At 44.8% G+C, this 27,033-nt stretch overlaps 1 protein-coding gene across 4 annotated transcripts in view; it reads right to left on the bottom strand.

Moving 5' to 3' along the window:
* The window catches only part of SMYD1 (SET and MYND domain containing 1), a 48,314-nt gene that overhangs the window by 13,247 nt on the left and 8,034 nt on the right, over positions 1 to 27,033 (bottom strand). Inside the window, exons 1-6 of one of the 4 annotated variants that reach the window (XM_045979128.1) lie at positions 26,088 to 26,269; positions 8,293 to 8,472; positions 7,185 to 7,398; positions 6,097 to 6,227; positions 3,971 to 4,009; positions 1,691 to 1,880 (exon numbers count right to left, since the gene is read on the bottom strand). In XM_045979128.1, coding sequence (XP_045835084.1) covers positions 1,691 to 1,880; positions 3,971 to 4,009; positions 6,097 to 6,227; positions 7,185 to 7,398; positions 8,293 to 8,472; positions 26,088 to 26,224 — 891 coding nt within the window. In that variant the 5' untranslated portion in view covers positions 26,225 to 26,269. Of the gene's footprint in view, positions 1 to 1,690; positions 1,881 to 3,970; positions 4,010 to 6,096; positions 6,228 to 7,184; positions 7,399 to 8,292; positions 8,473 to 26,087; positions 26,270 to 27,033 lie in introns of those variants that run through there. The other 3 variants (XM_045979126.1, XM_045979129.1, XM_045979127.1) reach the window with 3 other exon arrangements.

Below are 27,033 nucleotides of genomic sequence, written 5' to 3' on the forward strand. Positions count from 1 at the left end.
CTCAACAATGCTGCAACATATCTCTTTATACACATACCTTTGTGCATATATGTAAGTAACTTTGCTGGGTAAATTCTTAGAAGTAGAACTGTTTGGGCAAAGAGTAACAAATATGACACCTTAAGAATAAAAATAACTTAGTGGCAGGGCACCTGAGTGGCTCAGTGGGTTAAGCATCTGCCTTTGGCTCAGGTCACGATCCCAAGGTCCTGGGATGGAGTCCCATGTCCGGCTCCCTGCTCAGTGCAGAGTCTGCCTCTCTCTCTGCCTCTCTTCGCCACTCGTACTCTCTCTCTCCCCCACCAAATAAATAAATAAAATCTTTAAAAAAAAAAAAAAAAGTTAGTGGCAAAAAAAAAAGTCTGGAATGGCCAGAGGATGAATGAGAGAAATAATCCAGTGGGGAAATAGTGTCATCTGGACATTAGCACTGAGAGCATTGAGCAATGAATGGATTGAGAGTGGCCCCACTGTCTGTACCTAGAAGTCAGTTTTGCTTGTAGTCTTTGCAAACTTCTGCTCACACATACAATGCAGAAGTTAAGCTCACTAAGAAGCGCATTTGTGTTTTGTATCTTAAGTGTACTGGTGGCCTGTGGGCTATAGAGAAGGGCTCAGAAAGCCTCCCCACAGGAGTCCACCTCCTGGTTAAAAACCTATGTGTAATTTTTCAGACCTGACCGCAATTACAAAGGCTCTACCTGGCATGCCTGTGGGGGAAAGTGCCCTCCGGACAGTCTCTGAAGGGAGTCCAGCCCTCTGCTGCTCATGTTCCTTGCACAATTTCATTCCTAGCCAGCAGCCTTCATTCCTAGACCTTACAGGGGAGGAGGAGGGAAATTTGAAAACTCTCTCTCTCACTCCAACCCAGTACACAGCACTTTTCCACTCCTAGCCCTTCCCCCAAACCCTCTCCCTCACCCTCCCCACCTCAGAATCTATAAAAGTGATAGAGCCCTTTGTTCTGAGCGCCCCAACAGTGAGAAGACCCCCACATCTGTTTCCTGACTCTCTACCTGTGCTCCCTTCCATGGGGGAATACAGAACAGGAGGAGGCCAGTTTCAGTCTTTTGTTGATATGGTTACTGGGCTCTCTCCCAGCTTAGCTGAGCTCGACATCCCCTCCATGATCCTTCAGCTGTTCAACGGTCTCACCATCAACCAAACAGGCTACTCAGGAGTTAAAAGCATGTTAGCCAGCCTCCACATTGCCCCATGTCCACATTACCCATTCCCAGGGGACTAGGAAAATCTTTGTGATGACCAGGCAACTAGTCTCTTTGACCATCTGGTCTCAATATATGAAATTCTCAGCATTACTTAACCAGCAAAAGGGTCAAGAGAGGAACTAAAATTTATTCAGTGCCAACCCTATATGCCACTCCCTTTACATATATTATTTTGTTCAGTCCTCTTAACAACCCCGTCTACTGGGTGTTATCATTCCTATTTTATAGATGAGAAAACCGAGCAACTTCCCAGTGTAAACTCCTGGCAAGGGGTGGCACCAGGACACTAGGTGGGACCTGTCATCAGTGCTCCGTCCACCCCCCATTAACACCTTTCCGGCAGTTACAGGCTGGTTCTCCACGAACTAGCCACCAGGGGGCGCCGGTGAGCAGCGACCGCCAGCCTCGTGGGCTCCTGGAGAAGAGGGTCGCAAACACCCCAGTGGCAGGGCCACATGTACCTTTGGGTCATCTTTCACCCCCAGAAACAGGTCATCCTTCAGCTTTTTTTGGCAGTGCTCACAGGTGCAGTCGAAGTAGTACTGCTTCTTCAGCTGCTTCTTGCGCTCTTCGCTGACGTTAAGGAAGTCGATATAGGACACTGTCAGCTCCTCTCCTTCGGAGATCTTGCCCAGGGCCCGGAGCTCAATCCTGGAGAGGGTAAAGGAAAGAGGAAGTCAGATCCAGGGCCATCAGAAGGGGCTTTCTGCTCTTCAAGGTCTCTAGGAGTTGAGTCTCAAAGACAACTTCCACTAGCACTCCGAGAAAACTCCCGTTTTCCCCCCAAAAGGGGAAAATGTGACCTAACAGGACAGTTTTCTGGATAATTCTGCTCTACTCATCAACAATCGAATCTGCTCCATTTATTTAATTGATTGGAAATCCAATTAAATAGATTCTGGGTAGAGGGCACAGAGCCATACCTTGCTTCCATGCTGCAATTATCCCTGTACATTTTGCAGCTGATTGCTTGCAACAAAGGGGGTCAATCTCTCCATTTCACAAGGGAGGGCGCTGTCTCCCAGAGGGGAGGCAGAGGGGAAGGAACTTCCCCCGAGGTCCCACAGCGCCTTGGCAACAGTCAAGATCAGAAATCAAGTGCCAGTCATGCTTCACCTCATCACACTGCTCTCCCCGGACCGTCGTCCTCCATCTGCTTCCTGGGTCTGCCATGCACAGGGAAGGAGATGCACAAAGCCCTTCATTTTAGGGCTCTGCCTATTCTAAAGAGTTCCATGTGAGCAACTCCTGGGCCAGTGTTGAGTGTGGATCTCTGGCATCTGGTCCTGGTGGCATACATCAGCAGCTCTTCCCCCAACAACCCCGTCTCCAGGCACGGCTCCATCGTGATGTTCAACAGCGATCCAGTGCCAGGAGACAGGATTTCTAGCGGCTCTGTGTCCCATCATGACTCAGACAGTTCTTGCAAGTCTCAGAGTATCTCAAATTATTTCAATCATGTTAAGGGAATTTCCAAAGCCAAATTAATTTAATGTCACTTAAATATGAAAAGATGGGTGCCCGGGGCACCTGGGTGGCTCAGTGGGTTAAAGCCTCTGCCTTCGGCTCAGGTCATGGTCCCAGAGTCCTGGGATCAAGCCCCGCATCGGGCTCTCTGCTCCACGGGGAGCCTGCTTCCTCCTCTCTCTCTGCCTGCCTCTCTGCCTGCTTGTGATTTCTCTCTGTCAAATAGATAAAATATTAAAAAAAAAAAAAAAGAAAAGAAAGAAAAGAAAATATGGGTGCCCCATTTTACCTTACTTGGAAGGGGGATCAGGGGATAAACAGTGAGCACCACCCCATTCTCCCTCTTCCATCTCTAACGCCCAGCAATTCTAGGGGTCAACTAATTGAGCCACACAAGGACAATTTATTTAAGCATTTCTTGGAGAGATTAGAAATGCAGCCCACAGCCACAGAGACTTAGAACCAGGAAGGTCCCTAGAGATGCTCTCATCCTGACCTCGGCTCTGTAGATGTGGAAGTAAAGGCCCAGGGAATGATGGAAATCATCTAAAGTCACATGTGACGCAGGCCAACACAGACTCCAATGCACCAATCACTCCTACCCCTGCCTGCCCAGAGCCCAAACTCCCATGCAGAGTTTGGTTCTTAATCCAAAGACCATTTCAAGCCCTTTTCAACCAAACCTGAGAAAAAGACCCATCTGGGGTTATTTATTTGTCATTAAGAAAAGTCAGAGCAAAATCTAGCCTATGACACTAATTCACAATTGGCCAGAAGCAGTAAAGAGAATAGTGTGAATAAATATTTATCAAAAATATCACAGTTACGGGGGCTATTTTCAGAAGCCAGTATGGGTGGGAAGTTAGGGGTTATAAACAAACACACACCTTTAGTAGGTCAATAACATCAGCAGTCCTCCTTTTAGGATAAGCACGACTTTGAGGGACAGTGTGGGCTTTGCTAAGGTGATGTGGACTAGAAGGGACCATCATGCTTTGGGGCTAGGGGAGTGAGAGAAGTCAGGCGTGAAAGACGGGGAAGAAAAGAAGCAAAGGAAAGCAAAGGCACAGCAGGGAGTGGGTGGGTGAGGAACAAGATGAGTCATATATATGCATTTAAGATACAGCATTCAGCCAGGATAAGGCTCTGGGGACGCAGGAGAACTTTGCAGCTGAGAAGCAGCCACGGAGTCTCAGGAACGGGTGGGCCCAGCAAACCAGGCAAGTGAGGGAGATGGGTCAGAGGAGCAGGGATGCTTGCAAAGACTGACCCACCTCATCTGGGTGTGAAACATGGATTTCACTGCCTCATGACTGAAAGACAAAACAGACACCCGAATGGGAATCATTACCATTGGCTAGTTCAGCACAGCTGGCAAGGGGGCACAGCAACCCAGCTAGTGCGATCAAAGTTTTGGCCATGACAACCAGCTTTACATCCCAGCCCCTTCCAGCAGGACCCCCTCGACCAGACGCAGCCTGGTGTAGTGGAAAGCACACTGGCTCTGGAATGAGAAGTTCTGGATTCAAAGGTCCTCCACCGTTCCTGGGCTCAGTATGCTCCACTGTAACCTGGAAATGCAGTTGCCATGAGATAGCGCATTTCAAAGTAGGTGCCAAAAACTGGGATGCTATTATTACCCCACTCACAAGCATCGTGGCTGAGTAAGCGTTGCCTCTTTGATGTCTATCTTGGGGGACTGTGTGAATTGTGTATGGAGACTGGTTAGGTCACACAGGTCATGTATAAAGTTTGTTGGGGTTAGAATTGGGTTCTTTCCCCCATGGCAGGCAGCTGGGCGGTGACTGCAGTCACCTTCTCTTGCACAACAGCCAAGAAGCCAGGTACAGTGTGGCTGCTCAAAGTTAGTGGATGCAAAGAAGCCAGAAGAGACACCAGGAATGATCTGAAGAAAGGGCTCCCAGGTTCCTGTGGCTATCACATGTCACAAGGGGAGCCCTGGGTCACCATGGCTTGGGGCAGTGGCATCCTGAAAGGCCAGCCCTGTGTGTGTGGCTGGATTTGATCCTCTGCCAACCAAGCTAACCTGGGACAACAGCTCCCTGAGGAGGACTCCATGAGGTCCACGCCAGTGACCCCAAGAGGCTTATGAAGGGAACTGCAAATGCCATGGGAAAATTACCATTTGGGTCCCAAATAAACTTCTCTGCCTTGAGTGACTTTCTCACTTGCTCAAGACCCTGTCATGAAGGCCCTTGTTTCCAGAAATAGGAAGGAATGGGGGAATCAGAATCCCTGCTAGACTGGGGCTTGGGCTTGATTCCTGACTGAAAACCAGAAAGCATTGTCTCTGGTTTCTAGGACGTTTTGGGAAAGGAAATCTGCTCACTGTTCCTGGCTCAGAGTTGACTTGCATCTGTCATAAAAGCTTATCTCATCTCTAAGACAAAATAAGTAATATTGCTTAGGTCTTGTTCCCCCAAATACCCCCCAGCCCTGAGCCATGGACAACAAGAGTCTCTTTCTGTTTCCTGACTTCCCCACTTGTGCCCACCCCCAAGACATACTCTTTGTCCTTCTGTCCCTTGATCTGTGCCTTTGGAGTGGGGGGTGAGGGGTGTGGGCTTCTAAAGGGCTTCATTACTTAGGTCCTTTGCTCTCTGGCTTCTGGTTGGAGTTTGGCCAATGAGAGGAGATCAGAAAGTGGGAGGAGAGAGAGGTTGGGGTATTTAGTCACTCAGCTCCCTCTCTGCCTTGCAATGGTTCCAGCAGCAGCTGCTTTCTCTGCCAATACAGCCAAGCTATTGGGTTGGGGGTAGGGAAAGGAACTTCTCCCATGGCTGCAGCTCTCACCAGCTGCAAGAACAATATGGTACACCTGCCCCCTAGGTCTAGAGGCAGTAATGGTTTCATACTATTGCTAGACTCCGGACATCTCACCATTCCTTATTAGTTTCCTAAACTTTACCCTTACTTCTGTAGATTGTCCTGTTACTAAATTCTCTTTGGGTAAACTCTGAGCGTGCCTTCTGATTTCTGCTGGGACCTTGACTAATATATGCTCTGCCTCAGCCCCTTCTCAGCTGATGCTGTTTTGCAGTGACCTCTAGATAGATAATCCCATGTGCTCGCTTCGGCAGCACATATAGATAGATAATCCCAGCATTCAAGCTTTAAAGCAGTAGTCAGAGGTTAACCTAACACATCTAGCAGCCTCAAGAAACACGTAAAGACCCAGAAATTACCCATGCGGAATTCTTTGCTATCCTCCTCATTATCTTTCTCCTATCCACTGTGACTCCAGAATGAAATTTCTATTTGCTGCCCAGTCGAAATCCATACTAGTGCAGGTTCCATGGTTTGGTTTAGGTCAAGTGGAGAAAACACTGTGAGGTCTCCCCATCCCCATCACACCATCCCCAGTTAAAGACATACTCACTTGCCGTTGTTAAATATGACAGTGCAGTTGGGCCAGCAGTCGTGGTTCACCAGACCCAGGTTGGGGAAGATGCCCACACCCACCGCCTGGAGGCCCCTCTGGTCACTGAGTGTGAAGCCATTGCAGCTAATCTACCCAAAGGAAAAGTGAAAGAGTCAGTTAACACACATAGATCAGGGACAGAACATCATCCCGGCTGCTGAGAGTTCAACAAAATAGAAGACTCGGTCACACCCTGCAGATGCATAGAGAGTCTCCTGTTCTCTAGGTCACTCCAAAGGACCCTCGAGAGAAGCACCCTGGGGGAGTACTGTACTTGCTAAAATGTAAGGCCACCTTGGAAATTTTGGGTAGTTGTATTCTATACAAAGGCCAAAGACAGAAATGTTGGTTCTGAGAAGTCTCCCCCTTTTCCTGTATCTGGGTCTCACATGAGTCTTCTCTGGTCTCTATCTTGGTCTCTCTATCTCTCTCTGCCCTGCTCTGCCTGACGTAGTGTGTCTGTGTGTGTAGGGGTGGGGGTGTTGTATGGCCTAAGCCTGCTGATCCACCACCTCTTGGACTCTTAGGGCTATAAGAGGTCTGGCTTTGCTGCTCCAAGACAGCACTCTCCAAAAGTCCTTCCTCTCCTCTCCCTGACGTCCACAGCCCCCAGCTCCAGGCTGTCCATTACCCTGTCCACCGTGTCTGGGAAAAGGAATAATCTCATTTTCAACGTGACTGGTGGGCAACAAGGGAGTGATTGGTCTTTGTTTTCAATACGAACAGGAGAAAAAGTAGAAAGTGCAGATAACCAAGAGGGTAAATTTCTATCCAAATCTACCATTTGGAGATAACAAATAGTTTGTGCATGGGATGCCAGCTTCCAAGAGGGAGAGGATGACTTCCCAGTAAGGAAATCCAGAAAGAAAGAAAGAGGTGAAAGTTCTTTACTTTGGGCCTCTGTCCCCTCCAGTCCTTCTCTCGGCCTCCCCTCCCATTCTGCCCTGCAGGCTCAGAAGAGGTCTTGGCAGACCAATCCCAGCGGTCACCACCACTCCCCACACCCCCCCCCACCCCCGCCCCGGCGACGTCATGGGGAACCGTACCACACCGAAGATGTGCGAAATGTACTGCATGCTGAACTGCTGGCTCTGGGGCGGCCAGTACTGCAAGAAGGTGTCCACGTCCACCCGCAGCTCCTTCTGCTCCTCCTCCCCAAAGTGCTCCACGTGGTTCTGCAGGCCATCCACAGCGACCAGGCAGCCCTCGGTGAGCCCGGTGCCCTCTCTCTCCACCCGCCACATGATGCGGGCCGCCAGCCTGTGGACAGGGGCAGGGTTAGGGATGTCCCGAGGCAATCGTTCGTTCTACAAGCATTTACTGACTACCTACTGCGTGCCAGGCGGTGTTGAACTGTATAGACGGAATTTCTTTAACCATGGAGCTTTTCATAGAGGGGGAGACCCAAGTTACAAATGGAAACTAGTGCTAAGTGCTATGCAGAGAATAAAATAGCGTCATATGATAGAGAGTGGCTGGGGGAAGGGAAGCCACGGTGATCAGAAGAGGTGACGTGGAGGAGGAGCCCCAGAGCTGAAAATGGAATGAACAGAAGGAGCGGGCTCTGGACAGAGGGAGAAGGAGCAGGGGGCACAAAGACCCTGAAGAAGGAACGAGCTTGGCATGATGGAGAAACAGCAAGAAGGCCAAGGTGGCTGGAGCCTAGGGAGTGAGGAGTACAGAGCAAATAAAGGTAGAGAAGTGGGCAGGAACCAGGGCTCGTGGGGTCTTTGAGACCATGAAAGGGGTCTGGGGACACTGAGCTATGGCAGCCTGGGTCTCTCCTGATAGTATGGCTTTATCCTATAAAAATTTTAAAAAAAGAAATCAGAAATCCTTATTTTTTTTTAATGTGGCCTTTCCCAATTTTTTAAACATTGGCAGGTCAATTAAAAAAGAATTAAAACATTAGAGAGCCATCGAGAAGGGGTCTGCCCCCAGCTCCAACCAGTGGTTATGGACTGGAGTGGCTGCTGCAGACATCCAGTTCTAGATGGGCTCCCAGATGCAGAAGTGCCCCTCTCCAGTCTCTTTGAGGCTCCGTCCTGACTTGCACACAGCCTGGCTTCGGGGCACGGAACTGCTTGTTGCTAAGGCCTTTCCCCACCTGCCATTTGGGAATCCTAAGTACCACCCCCAAGGCCCAGCTCTGACCTGATGTTCTCATTGGGCACCTTCCCATATCTCTTGATGGCCGAACACTCATTCTTGTGGTTCAGCCAAGCATCCTTCTGGCAGGTGCGGTCACAGTAGTGGGCAAACTTGCACTGCCCACAGCGATGGAGCTTCGCATCCTGCCTCTTGAAGCAGGTGTGGCACACGAAGTTAACCAGACTGGAACCGGAGGGAGAAACAGGTGACTGGGGTGGCGCAACAGAAAAGGAATGCACTAGACATTGGGCCCCATGTGGGAGATGCTCTTGCACCCTGCTTTATAAGCCTTTCAATTTAACTCAGCGAGTGTAGATTTATGACCCCTATTTGGTTGGCACTGGGAATACATACACCGTCAGAGTGAGTGAACCTGCATAAGGAGGCTAGGATAGTGGACCCATGGGGTGTTCCTGGAACACAATTGAACAGACACTTGAGGAGCCCAGGCAGTCTTCCAGGCCAAGGGACTGGGTGGAAATTCCTCATGGTCCCCCTGCCAAAAGCCACAGGCCACTGGCACCACGGCATGGGAGGGAGCGCTCTGTGTGACATGAACTTCTCATTCTTGAAATGCAGTGACCCTTTCCCTGAAGAATAAAACTCATATCTACAATATGAGGGAACATGAAACATGATACATTTTATACAAAATGGGGTCCGCACATTGTGATACATGTCACCGTTCTGTGTGTTTTGCAAGAGTAACAAGTACAAGGTCACTGATGTCACTGAAGTCATCCACTGTATTCTCCTGGCTCAGAGAGCGAGTGGCAGTGAAGAGAAGTTCATGCCCGCCCACTCAGGAGGAGAGGGGGAGAGGCATAGGCAGATGAGGTTCCTTACCCCATGCTCCCAGCCCCCAGTGTTCCCAAGAGAGCTGTGTGCCTCTCTCTCCCAAGAGAGCTGTGTGTCTCCCAGGTGGGAGCTGTCTTTCAGGCAGAAAAGGGTATAGTTAGCATGAAGGAAACATACTTCAAGACATAACCTAACACCCAGAGTGAGGGAAATCTGGTATGATGCACAGTATCTCAGTATTTCTGCAATGTGGGGAAAAGAAATCCTGGCCCCTGAAGCAGAGAAATGATGAAAAGAAGTTCAGCAGTACGCACAGAAGCACGGAGCTTCCCAGGGAAAATGGGTAAACTCAGGCTGGAGTTTATAGTCTAAAGAGTGATCTCAAAAGCATAGGAAAATAGGGGCTTTTAGAATCATAACATTCTAGAGCATGAAAAAAGAAACTTCAACAAAGCATACAAGTACAGAAATCCCCTGTGTCCATCCCTGACCGAGCCTTTTTGAAATTCCCATAGTAAAAAAGAAGAGTTAGTCCATTGTTGGCCAGTCCTAACTATGGCAGATTTCCTCTTCGTGATAGGCTCAAATTTGCCTTCCCAAGAAACATACTCCTCTCATCTCACTGGGCTCTCTGGATCCTTGTCCCATGGAACAGGCCTGGGCAGGTCAGTGTTTCAGGAATCTGAAGACCACTGCCATGACTCTCCTTCACTCCCCCTCTCAACGTTAAATACTCCCAGTCCCTTCAACAATCCCATTCTGGTCTCAATGTGCCCAGAGCGGGTCCCTGCAGCCAAAGGAAGGTGGACACAGCAGGGTAATCAAGCAAGATCCAGTGGCCAATGCCAGGGCAATAGCCCAAAGGCCAGGCCCCATGGTCCCAGGACAGCATCAAGAAATGGACAGACAGGTAGAGAGCCAAGCTGAGGGCACTGCATGGGCTATTACTCTAAGCTAGGTCCTGGGTTTCCTGAAGTCCAGTTTTCAGTCTCTGGGTTGCCAACTCAACACACCACTGTGTCCCCAACTACTATGAGGTGCATTGCCAATAATTTGTTAATCATGAAGTACTCACAGGCATGGAAGGTTAGTGGTTATTTCTAAGTTTAGAGCAGGTTCAAGGTTATCCCCATAATAATGTCTTCCTCACTCCTCTGCGATCCCATAAGCTTTCCCAGTGAGAGAGGAAGGGTAGAATTACACTGGCATATTTAGAATTGCAAAGAATCTGCACCCATCATAGCTATGCCACAGAGGGTATTCCCTGCTTGAAAAGGTCATCTGCCATGAGCGCTCCAGGACAGAACACACGGGTAGGGACCCTGACCATTTAATGGCGTCAACAAAGCCCTAAAGATGGGAAGCTGTAAATTTCTCACATCTGCCTCAAGTCAAGATAGCATTCTCTGGCACACATATGAAGTTCATCAGCAGAGACTGAACTGCTGAAGAATCTAAGTAATTTGGATCCCAATGAGGCTCTAAATTCTGTTTCCTGGCCACTCAAAGGTGGATGGTGGGTCACAGTGCTTCATAATTATGGTACCCAGAACAGAGTACAGTATCACATTTCCTGGATCTGAACATTGTGATTCTGTTAACTCTTTCAGCAAAAAAATTCACAGTTATTTAAGATCAAATGACAAATCTAGACACCAGAACCTCCCAAGTTTTCTTAAAGGTGCTGCAGCCAAGTCAAAGCTTCCCCCCAATGTGTCCATACAATGCTGTGGTTTTTTAAATAGCTTTGAGGTATGACTGACATACCTATCCAAAATCTTTAACTTTATAGACTCAGACATATGCACATACCTGTGAAACCATCACCATGACTGAGACAATGAACCTATCCAACACTCCCCCAAATTTCTTCATGACATTGAATTTTTTTAACCTGAAGTGGGGGCCTTCCCTTTATCCCTAGCTGATAGTATTCCAAGTGGTCCAGACCACTTTGAACTTTCATTCTGCCATCACTTCTATCGGTAGGTGATACAGGGCTGAGAGCAAGTCTTAGGCTGGGAAGAGGAAGGAGGAGCAGACACCCACTTTTGGGGGATCAGGACCCAGAACAGGAATACAAACCCAAGGCAGGAAAGAAAGGGAAATGGTGAGAGAGGAGAAAGAAGCAAGCATGATCATCTGGCTGTCACTTGTGACTTGTCATGTGGAGTTCCATGCCTATCTGCTCTAGGGGTGCCATCAGGGAACAACAGCACATTGGGACTGCTCTAGCATTTTACACCCAATTTTTAGACATTTTTAGACTACTCAAGCATAATATCCTCATATTTTTATTCATGCAGATATATTCACATTCATAGACAAATTTCATGTGGAAACTGAAATTTGCACCTACCAAATATTACGCTTTGCAGTTCCCACACTATTTCACTGTTTCACATTTTAAACAGAACCACAAACTCCAGGTGGTCACCTAGAATCACAGAAGCTCTGCTGCTTCATCTTTGTGGGCTCCACTTACTTCTAATATATTTAAACTTCAGGAAGACGTAGTAGCGCAGGGGCTGGAGACAGGAACCATGGCCTGGGCAAGCTCAAGCAACGGAGAACCTTAAGAACTTGTTCTTGCAACAAACACGTGGTGGAGGGCATGGGTGTTAGGGGTCGACCAGATGACTGAAGAGTGCTCTGGCCTAACTTCTGGGCAAGATACAATATTTATTGAAGGGTAAGTGATTTTAAAACGTGCTAATTTGAAGTTTATGCAAAAACAATTGTTTTGAACTGAGACCAAGGTAGACTCCCCCCACCCCCACCAAAGAAGAGTATTGTATCCTTGACATTGTTTAGAATTACTGGTGCACGGTAATAATAAAAACCAAGTCTTTTAGTCAGGTTTTTAAATGTCAGTTTTGTTATTGTTTTTAAATTCTGTTTAGACAACACCCCCTTACGGTCTGCCCCAGGAATGGACCTCTGGCATTGCCCTCTCCTTGGTCCATGCTGCTTGTAAAGCTCAAATTTTCTTAGCCTGGCTCAAAGGGAGGCAAGACATTTGTCCTGGAACCTGCCACCAGGATCCCATGAACTGACTTACTACACTTCTAATGGGGCCTAATTATAGAATAATCTATCTGCCATGAACGATAGCTATAATATGTCCACATGAAATTCTAGTGGAAAGTCCCTCGTGTCTTCCAAGTCACTAACAACCATTCTGACCAGGAGAAGGCTGGAGAGAGAGGCCCTGTGCTGCAGCGTAAAGACTTCACCCCAGATCGGGTGTTAGAGAGACCTCTACAAACACTATACAATCAATTATCGATCCTTAATCAATTCAACTATCAGTTCAACATCATGTCACTATCATATTGCCTCATGACGGTCTTTACACTTTGCCATAATGAATTTTTTATTACTTCTCATAAAAAGAAAATGTGATTAATTTGAAACGATTTTTTTTCTCATAGTGAACTCATAGTGGGTTCCAGATGTTAGCCACCAAACTATCCAAACTATTTTCTATAGGCTCACACACTTGTTTTACAATCCATCCTACAAGTTTTCTAGGGCCTAGCGTCAAGTTTTATTTATTTATTTTTAAAAGATTTTATTTATTTATTTGACAGATAGAGATCACAAGTAGGCAGAGAGAGAGAGGAGAGCAGAGAGCCCCATGTACGGCTTGATCCCAGGACCCTGGGATCATGACCCAAGCCGAAGGCAGAGGCTTTAACCCACTGAGCCACCCAGGCACCCCTAAAGTCAAGTTTTAAATCCTGGTGAAAAGCATGGTGAGTTACCTCCTAATTTAGATCTCCTTGGGAGGAAGCCGACCTTTCTCTCCATCACCTCACCTGCCAATAAGGCTTAGCCCTAAGGCTGGAACCCGGAAGGAGGAGGGGGTGGGTGTGAAGCAGAGCTGGGCTTCTCGAGCATCAGTGTGCATACACATCGCCAGAGACCTTGTTAAAATTCAGGTTCCAATTCAGTCGATCTGGAGTGGGGCCTGAGATGCTGCATTTCTAACAAGTTCCTGGGTGATGCTGAGCTGTAACTTTGAGTAACAGGAATGTAGAGATGGGAGAAAACCTGCTCCTTCCCGTAGGGTATGCACGAAAGTGTCAGGAAGGCAGGAAGGGGAGGATTAATTAAAAAAAAAAAAAAAAAAATCCTGTCCCTCTGGTCTCCATCTCCCTGGCAGAATGGGTATTATGGAAGGTCAGACCGGGAGTCAGTCAGAGCTGGGTTCAACTCCTGAGTCTAGTAGCTACCAGCTGTGTGACCTCAAGCAGGTACCCTAAGCTCTCTGAGTCTTTGTCTCCTTATGTGAAAATGGGAATAACAACACCTAGATCTTGAAATCTTTAAGACAGATGAATATTACTTGTTAATGAAACATACTTAACTATTTTAAGAAATCCAAGCAAGAAGAAAATTACAAAGAAGTTCCCAAATCCCACCACTCTCAGAGTGATTTTGAAGATGAAATGAAATGTAAAAGAGCCAGCTCAGTGAGCCTTGCACAAGATGAAGGCTCAGGAGCTGTCAGCCTCGTCCACCAGCCCATCTGCCATGTGGGGGAGGCCAGGCCAGGTGATCTCAGAGCCCCTGCTCTCCTCCAGCATCTTCTCAGGCAGCCGCCAGCAAGAAAGACCTCCCAGCTAGAGGGGAACCCCTGTAGGCGGGGCAGGTAATTCTCTAACAGAAATACCTCCCCTCCTACTTACTTTCCCCAGTGAGAAAGAGAGAGAGTATCCAGAAGACAGGAAGTCCAAAACCGCTTTTTGGATTCCAAAAGAAAGATGGTTCCTCCAGCCAGCCTTAGCCAGGAGACCTTTGGGAAGTCCCATTTTTCTTCCGAGGCCCTTTTTCCAGTGCTCATAGAGAATAGTAACTCCCATTTTCACAAGACTCTGCAATTTTCAAGTAGATGTTGTAAGCAATTCTCCTCTGTTAAACCTTCACAGCAACCCTTTAGAATAGTGACCACAGTCCTATCCCACAGAATGGGATATTATGCTTATAGGAGTTCCAGCTGCCTTCACTGCGCCCAGCACAGAGGACAAAGGAAGGCACCAAAGCCCACCTCTGGGCTCTGCCTGCAGCCCTGAGCATGCTTTGCCCTGGCCAGCGGGTCCCACTCACTCCTTGCTCTGGAGTCTGTCCTGGGTTATATCATCTGTCAGAGTCAAGAGGCTGGACGTGCAGCTGCTACTCAGCTCCTTGTATGGAAACAACCAGTTACTGGACAGATAGGTGCAAAGAGAAGGTGCCTGCAAGGTGGACAAGCCTTCCAGAAACAGCCAGAAAGGACTGAACCAACAACTCTGGCTTTTTGGACTCCTAAAAACTCTCACCTGCTAGGGGTTCTTCCCTCAAAAATGGAGGGGAAGGGGCATGTCTTAAAGAACACTCCATCCCTCAAGTGTCCAGAGGATTTTACAATATTTTCAATTCCTTTTTTCCTTCCTTCCTTGCTCTTTCCACTCTACCTTCCTTTCACAAGCATTTATGGGCATCTACTGTATGCCGTGCCTTGACCTTGGTAACAGACGGCCTTAAAGGTAAACAAGACACAAAGGCGCCTGGGTGGCTCAGTCGTTAAGCATCTGCCTTCGGCTCAGGTCATGATTCCAGGGTCCTGGGATTGAGCCCCGCAGCAGGCTCCCTGCTCCCTGCTCGGCGGGAAGCCTGCTTCTCCCTCTCTCATCCCCGCCCCCGCACCCCCCCGCCCGGCTTGTGTTCTCTCTTTCACTGTGTCTCTCTCTGTCAAATAAATAAATAAAATCTTAAAAAAAAAAAAAAGATAAACAAGACACAAACCTTGCCTTTGAGCAGTCCCCAGGCTGAGCTGAGGCATAAACACATGTAGGGCATGCCTAAGGCATGCCATCCAGGAGTGCAGGCAACCTGCTGCAGGGCTCAAGTGAGGGAGACCTAACTCACACTGAGGTGGGGGAGGCAAAGAATCTGGGAAGCCGGTCATCTATGAGAGAAGGAGGCACTGTTCTAACCCACTAAACATGGGCTGAGTTTGTACTCAGAGAATGTCAAGTTCTTCCATGGAGAGGCACTGGCTTGAGTCAAGGCATCCATGTGGGGGACACAGGCATGTGGAGGAGACAGGAGCAGCTATCTGACAAGATCATGGGCTACACCACACTGGGAATTGACCAGTAATTTGCTGGGTCAATGCTGGAACAGTGACCAGATACAAGGAGAGCTGGAATGTTACCCTCAGTAGTTTGTCCTGATTCTGCAGGCAAAGGGGAGCCGCTGAAGACTTTCGCAGAGTGGAGACACACACCTGGGGCTGGGAGATTCATTTTTCGTTTCCTGATGCCATCTACTTAATGTTGTTTTTAAATGGCCAGTGTCAGCCCTTAGGGGCATCGCTGGATTAATGTCTGTACTCTACATACCTCAGCATAAGAAGTTAGGCGATACTACTTCCTTAGGTCAGACATAGGTATTGCCTATTTATTTTTTAACATCTCTTCCTTAGTAAAGTAGCAATTCTCAACATTTTCTCTGCCACAACTCACAGGATGAAGTTCACACACCCCACTTGGACCTGTCTGCATTTCCCACACTGGGGCTGTGATGGCGTCCCACTTCCCATGCTCAAAACACGTCTTGAAATGCACATGACTGAAGATGACATTGTTGTGGGACAACCTGGATCTAATTATAATGAAAAAGCAATTATTCTCAAACTTCCACATCTAAGAGTTATTTCATGAAATTTAGCAATACAGCTTGTAACAGGTCATGTGACATTTCACTGTATCTTGTCTCTGCAACTAAAAATGCCAAACTAAAGACATATTTCTTTTTTTTTTAAGATTTTATTTATTTATTTGACAGAGAGAGAGAGATCACAAGTAGGCAGAGAGGCAGGCAGAAGGAGAGGGGGAAGCAGGCTCCCTGCTGAGCAGAGCTGGATCCCAGGACATTGAGAGGATGCATGACCTGTGCTGGAGGCAGAGGCTTAACCCACTGAGCCACCCAGGCGCCTCTAAAGACATATTTCTAAGGGTGCCTGGCTGGCTCAGTCAGTAGAGCATGTGACTCTTGATCTCAGGGTTGTGAGTGTAAGCCCCATGTTGGGTATAGATCTTACTTAAAAATAAAACAAAATAGGGGCGCCTGGGTGGCTCAGTGGGTTAAAGCCTCTGCCTTCGGCTCAGGTCGTGATCCCAGGGTCCTGGGATTGAGCCCCGCATTGGGCTCTCTGCTTGGCGGGGAGCCTGCTTCCCCCCTCTCTCTCTCTGCCTGCCTCTCTGCCTACTTGTGATCTCTCTCTGTCAAATAAATAAATAAAATCTTTAAAAAAAAATAAATAAAACAAAATAAAGACATTATTTCTAAATCTGCTATGGTTATCCTCAACACGGAGTGTAAATATTTAACCACTGTAAATTGAATAACAAACAATGATTCATTTATTTTCTGAACATTGAGTGTAAATGTTTATCACTGTAAGTTGAATAACAAACAATGATTCATTCATTTTCTGAACTAACTGTTCAGGAATTTCCCTGATCCCTTTATTAAATGATTTCCATTTATAGCAGCAGTTGCCCTCACTACCCACCCTACCAGCTGTTATCAGATTCAAAGGCCATAGTGTGTTTAAGCCACGTTAATCCTGGTGTTCACAGGCCCACATAGTATTACAGTGGCTAAAAGCCCAGCTGTCTCCAGTGGACCTGAAGTTCCTAACTGCTCCAATTTTCAAAAAAGCCTGACTGGCATTAATTTCTATTAAAGTACTCTAATTTTTCTTACGTTCTTACCTTTGGTTTTTTCCTATACACGGATGCGTGATCTCCTGGGCACTTTCAACTCTTGCAACAGAATAAGGATCCAGTTCAATTTCTATTTATAGAAATTTTTTTTTTTAAAAATCCACTATCCTTGGGGCGCCTGGGTGGCTCAGTGTGTTAAGCCTCTGTCTTCAGCTCCGGTCATGATTGCAGGGTCCTGGGATGAGCCCCGTGTCAGGCTCTCTGCTCAACAGGGAGCCTGCTTCCCCAGCTTTCTCTGCCTACTTGTGATCTCTGTCTCTGTGACAAATAAATAAAATCTTTTAAAAGAAGGCACTATCTTTGATTCTTCTTTTTTTCTTTTTTTCAGGATTTTATTTACTTGACAAACAGAGATCACAAGTAGGCAGAGAAGTAGGCAGAGACAGGGGGGGAAGCAGACTCCCCGCTGAGCAGAGAGCCCGATGTGGGGCTCGATCCCAGGTGCCCCTATCTTTGATCCTTCTTAACATTTTCTGTGATGAGTTGGATTAATATGCAATTCATCTTATTGGTTGTGATAGGCTGAATGATAGCCCTCCAAAATCCCCAAAGGCCCCCCTGAAATTCCCAAAAGCCCCCCCCCCCAAGCCAGTGAATATTTTATACTACATGGCAGAAGGGACTTTGCAGATGTAATTAAGATTAAGGACCTTGAGAAGGGGACACAATCCTGACGTATCCCGGTGGGTCTAATGTAATTATAAGGTTCCTTTTAAGAAGGAGGTGGGAGGTCAGAGGGGGAAAAGATGCTATGCTGCTGACTTTGAAGATAGAGCCCAGGAATACAGGCAGCATGAAGAAACTATAAAAGTCTAGGAAACATAGCCCTATGGACCCATTTTAGATCTCTGACCTTCAAACATGTAAGATAATAAATTAGTGTTTTGGGGGTGCCTGGGTGGCTCAGTGGGTTAAAGCCTCTGCCTTCGGCTCAGGTCATGATCCCAGGGTCCTGGGATTGAACCCTACATGGGGCTCTCTGCTCAGCAGGGAGCCTGCTTCCTCCTCTCTCTCTATCTTTGCCTGCCTCTCTGCCTACTTGTGATCTCTGTCTGTCAAATAAATAAATAATCTTTTAAAAAATTTGTTTTTAAGCCACTAAAATTCGTGGTAATTTGTTATAGCAATGGTAGGAAGGGAATACATTGGTTCATTATTACAAGCACTTTTCTTCCTGGGTAATCACATGTATATTCCTGTTTTTTACCTATTAGTTGCTGGATCTAACCCTTCTCGGGTCCCAGAACCAGACTGATTGTTTTGAAACTGATGGACGGGTACCATTTTTTGCATTAAAATTAAGTATTATTAACAGGACTGACAAGAAAAGAAGAAATTAACTAGGCAATGCTGGACCCCACTTTTCAACACAGTGAAAAGTGATGGCTGGACAAGATCCCAGGAATCTCAGTCCTGCCCTGTGACTCGTCTGTGTATGAACGTGGGCATGGCCTGTCACCTCACTAAGCCTGTTCCCAATCTGTAAGAGAGGATTGAATATACTCAATGGATCTCAACCTTCTTCTGGGTTGAAAGTGATCTCAAAACTGATGCAAGCTATAGACTTTCTCTCTGGAAGTAAAAAGCATGGATGCACATCCACATAAACTTTGATCCTCTAAATACAGGTCTCTCCCTAGCTAAGGATCCATGAACCCAAAAGCTAGATGCACTCTAAATTCATGATGTCTAGGATTGTTAAAAAAAGGAACCATTACACAGTATTTTTGGCTCCTAGAACTGCTCATGAGCACCATTTCCATGCCCTTTCTTGTGTTTAATGCTAAAATAAAATAATAATCCGAATAAGCTCCATTTCTATATTAGCCCAGCACCCCTCTGGTGCCGCACTGGAGTCCTTCACATGTACTGAAGAAGTCATATAACCTGTAGAATCTCATGCTAGAGGGGATCTTCAGGGCCAAATGACCCAATTCCCCTCTATTGCCTGACTCCCCATGGACATCATCTCTGCCAGGTTGCCATCAGGAACTACACAACCTTGGAAACAGCCTTTCCATCTCCAGAGAGCACTGGCAGCCCTGGTCTCATTTAGGCAATAGAGGCTCAGTGTCAAGGGCCTAAAAGCTTATAGGTGACCTAAGAAAAGGTTTGGGACTTATAATACTTTTGAATAGTCCCAAAGTTTTCTTAAAACAAAAACAAAAACAAAAAATGCCAAATGGAAATTAATAATTCCAATAGCAGAGATCTAAAACTCCATTCAGGAGTGGTCAGTAAAAACTACATTTTGATAAATTGTGAGGTGGTAGGTACCTCTAAAGGTAAAGGTTTCCAAGGCCTACTTAGTTCTTAGATGGCTTGAGCTCTAACCAGCACTACCCCCTCCACACTTCATTTTGACCAGAAATATGGCTCTAACTTTTGCTCAGGGTGCTCAGTTCTCACACTTCTGTCAATTAAAAAAAAAAAAAAAAAGTTCAGAACCCTCTTTCTTCCAAACAACAGTCCATTATTTGTAGATGGCTATTAGAAGAAGCTCTCCAATATTACTGTAAAACATGCTTCAAATTTCTATCCTGGTCAAATCTGATTCTATGCCAGATTGGCCCTGAATCTATTTGGTTGTGGGTTTTGTTTGAAGATGATGATGGTGGTGGCAATAATACAATTCTATTCACAGTGTGGTAAGGCGTGCCCCATGGACCTTGGTCTGTAGGTCAACTGGGTTAACCAACTGATTTTACAGTTTGGAAATGATGGAGGTTTTACTTCAGAGAACTGGAACAGTCCTTCCAAGACAAAGCAGTAAAAAAGATAAGGCCCTAATCTTGCTAAACGTGTGAGTCACTCTTAAGGCGAAAACCATTTGTCTTCTCATTCCCCTTGACCTAAAATGCACTAAATAAGCTCTAAAAAGGAAAGTGAAAGAATGCAAAGACATGAAAAATTAAAGAAAGTCAAAAGTAACTGAGGACAAAGGGTGCATGGGTGGCTCAGTCAGTCAAACATCCAACTCTTTTTTTTTTTTTTAAGATTATTTATTTATTTAGGGGCGCCTGGGTGGCTCAGTGAGTTAAAGCCTCTGCCTTCGGCTCAGGTCATGATCCCGGGGTCCTGGAATCGAGCCCCACATCGGGCTCTCTTCACGGCAGGGAGCCTGCTTCCCCCTCTATCTCTGCCTGCTTCTCTGCCTACTTGTGATCTCTGTCTGTCAAATAAATAAATAAAATCTTAAAAAAAAAAGATTATTTATTTCTTTATTTGAGAGACAGAACCAGCAGTGTGGAAAGGCAGAGGGGGAGAGAGAGTGAGAAGCAGACTCCCTACTGAGCAGGAAGTCCAACATGAGGCTCAATCCCAGGACCCAGAGATCGTGACCTGAACCAAAGGTGGTCGCTTAACTGACTGAGCCACCCAGGTGCCCAAAGCATCCAACTCTTGATCTCAGCTCAGGTCTTGATCTCAGGGTTTTAAGTTGAAACCTCACACTGGGCTCCACACTGGGCGTGGTGTGTACTTAATAAACAAATACGTTGATTAATTAATTAAAATAGAAGTAACTGAGAATTACAAAAGAGGTAAAATCAAAAGAGCTAATAAATCAAAATGATGCAGAAGGAGTCAACCAATTTAGAAGTTCTGAACATTAAGGAGTAATAAACAAATGAGCTACACATATAGTTTTCAAATGAGGGCATCAAAAGAAAATAGACAAATCACAAAAGAAGGAAGGTGATGACTGGGGCGCCTGGGTGGCTCAGTGGTTTGAGCCTCTGCCTTCGGCTCAGGTCATGATCTCAGGGTCCTGGGATCGAGCCCCGCGTCGGGCTCTCTGCTCAGTGGGGAGCCTGTTTCTCCCTCTCTCTCTCTGCCTGCCTCTCTGCCTACTTGTGACCTCTCTCTGTCAAATAAATAAATAAATCTTTAAAAAAAAAAAAAGAAGGAAGGTGATGACCAATAAATGTATTTTTTCAAAACCTTTCACCTTCCTAATAATACAAAGATTGAAAACAAAATAATACTAAAATAAGTTTTTATAGATAAAATATAAAATATAAAAGTCAAAGTTAGCTCTCTGTGTTGGCCAGTGCTGGGATAAGGAGGCAAATGCTATATTGCTCGTGAAGAAAACTGGTATAATAATCCTCCTTGGTGGGGGTGATTTGGAAATCTATATTAAGAAACTTAAAGCTGTCTTTTGGATCCAAAACACATCTAGGAGTTTATCTTTAATAAATAATCAGAGATGTATGGAACAATCTATTAGGAAAAGAAGGAAACAATCTTGATCTCCAAAATATGGCACTTGCTAAAGTGATACATAACAGTCAATAAAAGGAATACAGACAAACCATAAGTGACTCTTAATCTCACAAAACAAACTGAGGGTTGCTGGGAGGAGGGGGGTTGGGAGAGGAGGGTGGGGTGTGGACATTGGGGAGGGTATGTGCTATGGTGAGTGCTGTGAAATGTGTAAACCTGGCAATTCACAGACCTGTAACCCTGGGGATAAAAATACATTATATGTTTATAAAAAAATAAAAAATAAATAAATAATTAAAAAAAATAAAAGGAATACAATGTCATTAAATATGCTCTAGGAGGATAATAATGGTTTGAGAAGTTGCTCACAACATATTGTAAGATAAAGAAGTTACATAATAACCCACTTTTGTGAAAGGAAGAAATGTGTACATTAATTACATTGAATCTAAGATACTGTCAATTATTAAATATATCATTTTTTTGCCATTAGGAAACAAACAAACAAATGCTCCCAATTAAACCATGAGCCACAGACTGTAGGATACATCATGACTTCAGAGATGTCAAAATTAAATATGTATCCTAGAATTAATAAAATACTATATTATGTCATATTCCTTTCATTGTAAAATAAGCTGCCCCCCCATATTTTAATACAGTCTGTTAATTTTAGGGAAGCATTTTACGATCAAGGTATACATTTAGTGTAGTATTTCTCCCACCACCACCACCCACCTACAAATCATTGGATCAAGAAAATATTCGATACGGATCATATCTGCACAAAACATTTGTAAGGAGTCAATTGTACTTCACATAAAACAACACAAAACAAACAATCATAAGGATATATGCCAGAATATTAACATTAGTTTTCTCTGAATGTTAAGGTTGCAGAGAATTTTTATTTTCTTACTTTGGTTTTCCTATAATTTCTATATTTTATTTAAAAAAAAAGCTTAAAAATCTGAACAAGACAACACCATGAATTCCCAGATTAGTCCAATCTCATGTAGAAATAAGCAGGATCATTCAAGCTAAGATATCATGGGTTCCTATTCTCTGTCCTCCCGAAAACTGGGCACACTCAGAGTAGAAAGCTCGAGGAGTTGAGAGCAACTAGCAGTTTATCTACCACTCTTGGGGTTCATCCACTTTAAAAGACCATGTCCATGAAAGACAGCTCCTTGGTAAATTGATCTTACCCACCTACTTCACCTTCACCCCTTTCCAACACCCAGTCAAACCCCTAAGAGAGATGGCAAATAGCTCTTCTTTTAAATGCCAGTTTTGATGGATTAGTAAGGGCTTCTTGGAGCACCCTGATAGAAAAGCTCCTTAGGCTAAGTTGGAGTTCAGGAAGGAGTTGCCCAGTTGATTAACTATACCTGGAAGGGATCTCGGTAGCCTAAGTATTACATATTTGCCAGCCCTGAAAAGATTGTCTCTACTTTATTCTTGCTCCTTTATCTTTAAGGAGACCACCTATTTTTCCAACCAGTAAAATTCAAGAGATCCTAACTAGACTAAGGACTATATTATAAGGGCCTGGATTGTTGCTGTTAAAGCTAAACTAAGTCCATCCTAACAAAGACAATGCAAACTTGCAAAACAGCCTCACACACTACGGCATTTTATTTTAAAGCTGAATATCACATACATTGTGATCAGGTAATTTTCACTCCTAGGATATACACGTTATGTATCTGTTTACCAAGAAATAAAATAAAAAATGTCCATTGCAACCACTTGCAGAAGAATGGAAAAATAAACTGTGGTACAAATCAACACTTTAGTTACACAAAACCATATGGATGAATAAGAAAACTAACACTGAGTGAAAGAAGCAAGTGGCATAAAGTCATATGTGATATTATACCAGTGCTTCAAAGATCAAAAATAAAACACAAAAACTAAATTATAAATTGTTTAGGAATAGGTACACATGTGACTAAAACTATTAGTCAAAAGCCAAGGGAATAATAACAAAATTCAAGATACTAGTCACCTTTGCGACAAGCCGGGGATTGGATAGGGAAAGATAAAGATGCAATATAATGGCATGCTCTAGTTAAGCAGGATGATGGTTTCATGGGTGCTCACTTATTATGTTTCCTACGTGTTCACTTATTGTTACACTTCATAACATTCACATATACAGTATAAGTCATGTATTGTTGGAAAGAATTTTCATTTAATAAAGCACTCAACTAAAAATAAAATCTTTCCTCCTCTATATGTTTGGAGGGTAGGGTAGAAAGCCTGGCTTGCAATAACATGGATTAGAATGTGCCTCTTCTGTGAGTCACTCAGTCCTACCTCCCCACTCGGGTTTCTCTTCTACAGCGGCTGAATCTCACCAGGAGGCTAAAATGGGAGGACATCATGGGCAAATGTTTCCTTTGCTGCCTCTCCAGGCTATCCCAGGTACACCCAAAGAGCAGCCCCTTTGCATAGACAAATTTGGGAAAAATCACTTTTAAAAAGTATCTCTTCTAGGGGCGCCTGGGTGGCTCAGTGGGTTAAAGCCTCTGCCTTTGGCTTAGGTCATGATCCCAGGGTTCTGGGATCAAGCCCCACATCAGGCTCTCTGCTCAGCAGGGAGCCTGCTTCCTCCTCTCTCTCTGCCTGCTTCTCTGCCTACTTGTGATCTCTGTCTGTCAAATTAATAAATAAAATCTTAAAAAAAAAAAAAGTATCTCTTCTAGATTTTTTTCAATCATTTTAAAGATCATTTACCCTAATAATCTCAGTTTTTATTATTATAAAAGTAATATAACATTTTGTTAGCACGTTATCTCAATGTACACTAAAGTTGTTTTGTAGTTATAACTTCAAATGAATGATGATCTATTTACGGTAAGAAAAACATCCCAAATGTTCAGTCATAAAGAAGTGGTAGGCAGCCATTAAATACTATATTATGAAGAGAACTTAATATCAGAGAAGCAGCTAAATTATTAAATGTAAAACATCATCGTTTCTATAATAAGATCCCAGCTGTGTAGTAAAAATGAAACCTATGTTTTAAAATAAGCTGGAAGGACATATACAACAATGTTTAGGGTTAGTATCTTTGTGTGAAGATACGTATTTTTTCTTCCTTAGTTTTCCTTTTTTTTAAAAAAAGATTTTATTTATTTATTTGACAGAGAGAGAGCATAAGCAGGGGAAGCAGCAGAGGGAGAGGGAAAAGCAGGCTCCCCATTGAGCAGGGAGCCCAACCTGGGGCTCAATCCCAGGACCCTGGGATCATGACCTGAGCTGAAGGCAGAGGCTTAACCCACTGAGCCACCCAGGCGCCCCAACTCCAGACACTCTTAAAAGGGATACTAATTGGCTATTAGGGAACTGGAGGCACCAATGGAAGTATCCTATATAAGGCAATGTGGCCATTCAGTGCTGGCACCAGGATCAGAGTTGAGAGTTTCAGCTTTTCAGTCTTAATTCCAAATTCAAATGACTCCTCAACTGCACTCATCTCCAGCCATGAAACATACACATGTAAATTAATCAGGTAAGATAAGCTCCCATTGAAGAGGTATTACTGTCACCTCAGCCCCCCTTATAGTCCTCAGGTGACAGTCAGCCATATATTCCATTCACTGTCTTCTCCCTGAAGGTCCTGATTCACAGGAGAAATGAAAATCTGAATACTAATCAAATTATCTCTGAAAAGCAGTGCCCATTCTCAGGATGATAAGTACACTGAGCCAACCACAAAGCCTAGATTGTCAGAGGCCATCTTGATTCAGACCATATCAATGTCAGACAGGTCACCCCAACTTTGGGCTTGGAGAATATTGTTATAATTTAATCACTTGGCCGTTTTTTTTTTTTAATAAAGATTTAATACTAATTTAAAAGTTTGGTAGTCAAGTAGAGACATGGTTGTGGGAAAATGGGGATGTAAATTTAATGCAGCTGCTTTGGAGAGCCTATTAAAATAGAAATAGCACACTTTATGGCACAATTCCTCTTCTAGCCATATATCCTGAAGAATAACCACACGTGTGTACCAGTGGGCATGGTCAAGGATTTTAACTGCAGAAATGTTTGTTTTTATGAAAAACTGGAAACCACCAAATGTCTCTTAAAAGGGAAGTGGATAGATAAGTTTTCATGTATTTATAGGGTAGAATATGTGCAGCAGTTAAGTTGGCCATCCACACAGCATATGATTCAACATGGATAGATCTACACGTGGGTAAAAGAAACAGATCTTCAAGGATTTAAAATAATTATCTATAGACTTACAGTTCCCATAGAATACATATCAAAAATATGTTGTTTAGTGAAAAGAGTAAGTTCTAGAATGACATTTGAAGTATGACACCACCTCTGTTTAAAAAAAATGACAAACTACAGCTATCCATTTCTGATAAATATGATATACGTGTATCATAGTATGAGAACATTCTTCAAGGAAACACATTAAAATCATAACAGGTATTACCTCTGAGGAAATACAGAGATGATTGGGGTTAGGGGTGGGAGATGTAAAAAGGGCTTTCAGTTTCATTGGTGATACTCTAATTTTTCAAATGTAAATGGATTCCAGTGTTGTGTATTTACAATTGATTTTTTAAAGTCTCTGCAATTACTTTATGCTCTAATATATTGATTATACTCAAGAAGCTAAAAACATGGAGCCTTCTGTAAGAAAATGTTTCCTACAGCACCACACCCACCTTTCCATTCCCCTTCTCTCTGCCCTTCCCACACATAGCACACCCACTCAGCCAAGTTTAACGGGACTGTGAGAAAGTGCCCCAAGCCTTTGTTCACCTTTACAGCCCTCCCCAGGACCAGAGTAAATCACATTAGCAATGACTCTTTGCGGAAAAAGTGATGCCAGGAAACCGCTGTCAGAAGTGCTATTTTGTTAAAAATGATCACATGGATTCTATCCTTTTCTCTGAAGATTTTGAGAGCAAAGGATTTTAGACCCACACCAATAGAGAAAAGGCAACACCGCCCCACATTTCATACCTGTCAAAAACCACTGCGGAATAAGCCCGCTCAGCGAAGATGACATCTGCAGCCCAGAACTCCTTAGTGGCCTTCAAACCTCTGCCCTTGCCCTCAGAAGTGAAGAGCTCCACATTCTCCATGCTCCCTATTGTCATCTCAGAGTCCTTTAGGCAGCTCTGTGGGTATTTCACACTCAGCCAAGTCCCTTGTCATTGCTATTTCAGCACCTTCAGCATCCCAAAGAGCAAGCCTATAAATGGACAAGCACCTCCCCTTCCCTACCCCCTCTCAGCCACTGGGGCCTCACCTCCCCCTCTGCCGTGTTTCCTGGAGGTGGGAATGGGGCAGGCAAGATGACAGTGATCTGACAAGGGTCTCATTCATCACCCAGCAAAGCTGACAAGGCAGAAATGACTATGGGCTGGTGTGCCCCTCGAATGGAGACTGAAAACTTTGAAAAATTCCTTTGCAAGAAGCAGATCAGTTCCGGGTGGCAGTTGTGCTCAGCTTTAGTTGGAATAGGGAGCACTTGGTCAGTAGGGTATTTTTAGCAGCCAGATGCCTCTGTCAATCCAAAGCAGACAGCTGAAATGGTCCAAGAGAAGAGGTGATGCTTGCTGCTCTGGGAACTTTCAGCTGTCAGGCTTATACTTTCTCAAGTGTGATGGGCCCCTTGTCCCCCTCTCTCCTCCCCCATAGGCACACTGTTTGCAGAATACAGCAGATGCCAAACTGATCCCCTTGGCAGATACATAACAGTACTGTTTAGGCTCCTGGAGGCATCCCTCTTCTCTAATACTATCTGGTGCTCCCACAGCACCCCCACCCAGGGCATGGAGGTCTGGGAGCTCCCTGATGATGCAGGTGTGCTGGAGGAGGCTATATTAGAGAGAGGAGGCAGACTTTGAAAAAGAAAATGCTCATTTCTATTTTTTTATCAAATTTCCCTGAAACATGTATCTTC

This window comes from Meles meles, chromosome 15 (assembly GCF_922984935.1).
Source record: "Meles meles chromosome 15, mMelMel3.1 paternal haplotype, whole genome shotgun sequence".
Classification (NCBI taxonomy): Eukaryota; Metazoa; Chordata; class Mammalia; order Carnivora; family Mustelidae; genus Meles; species Meles meles.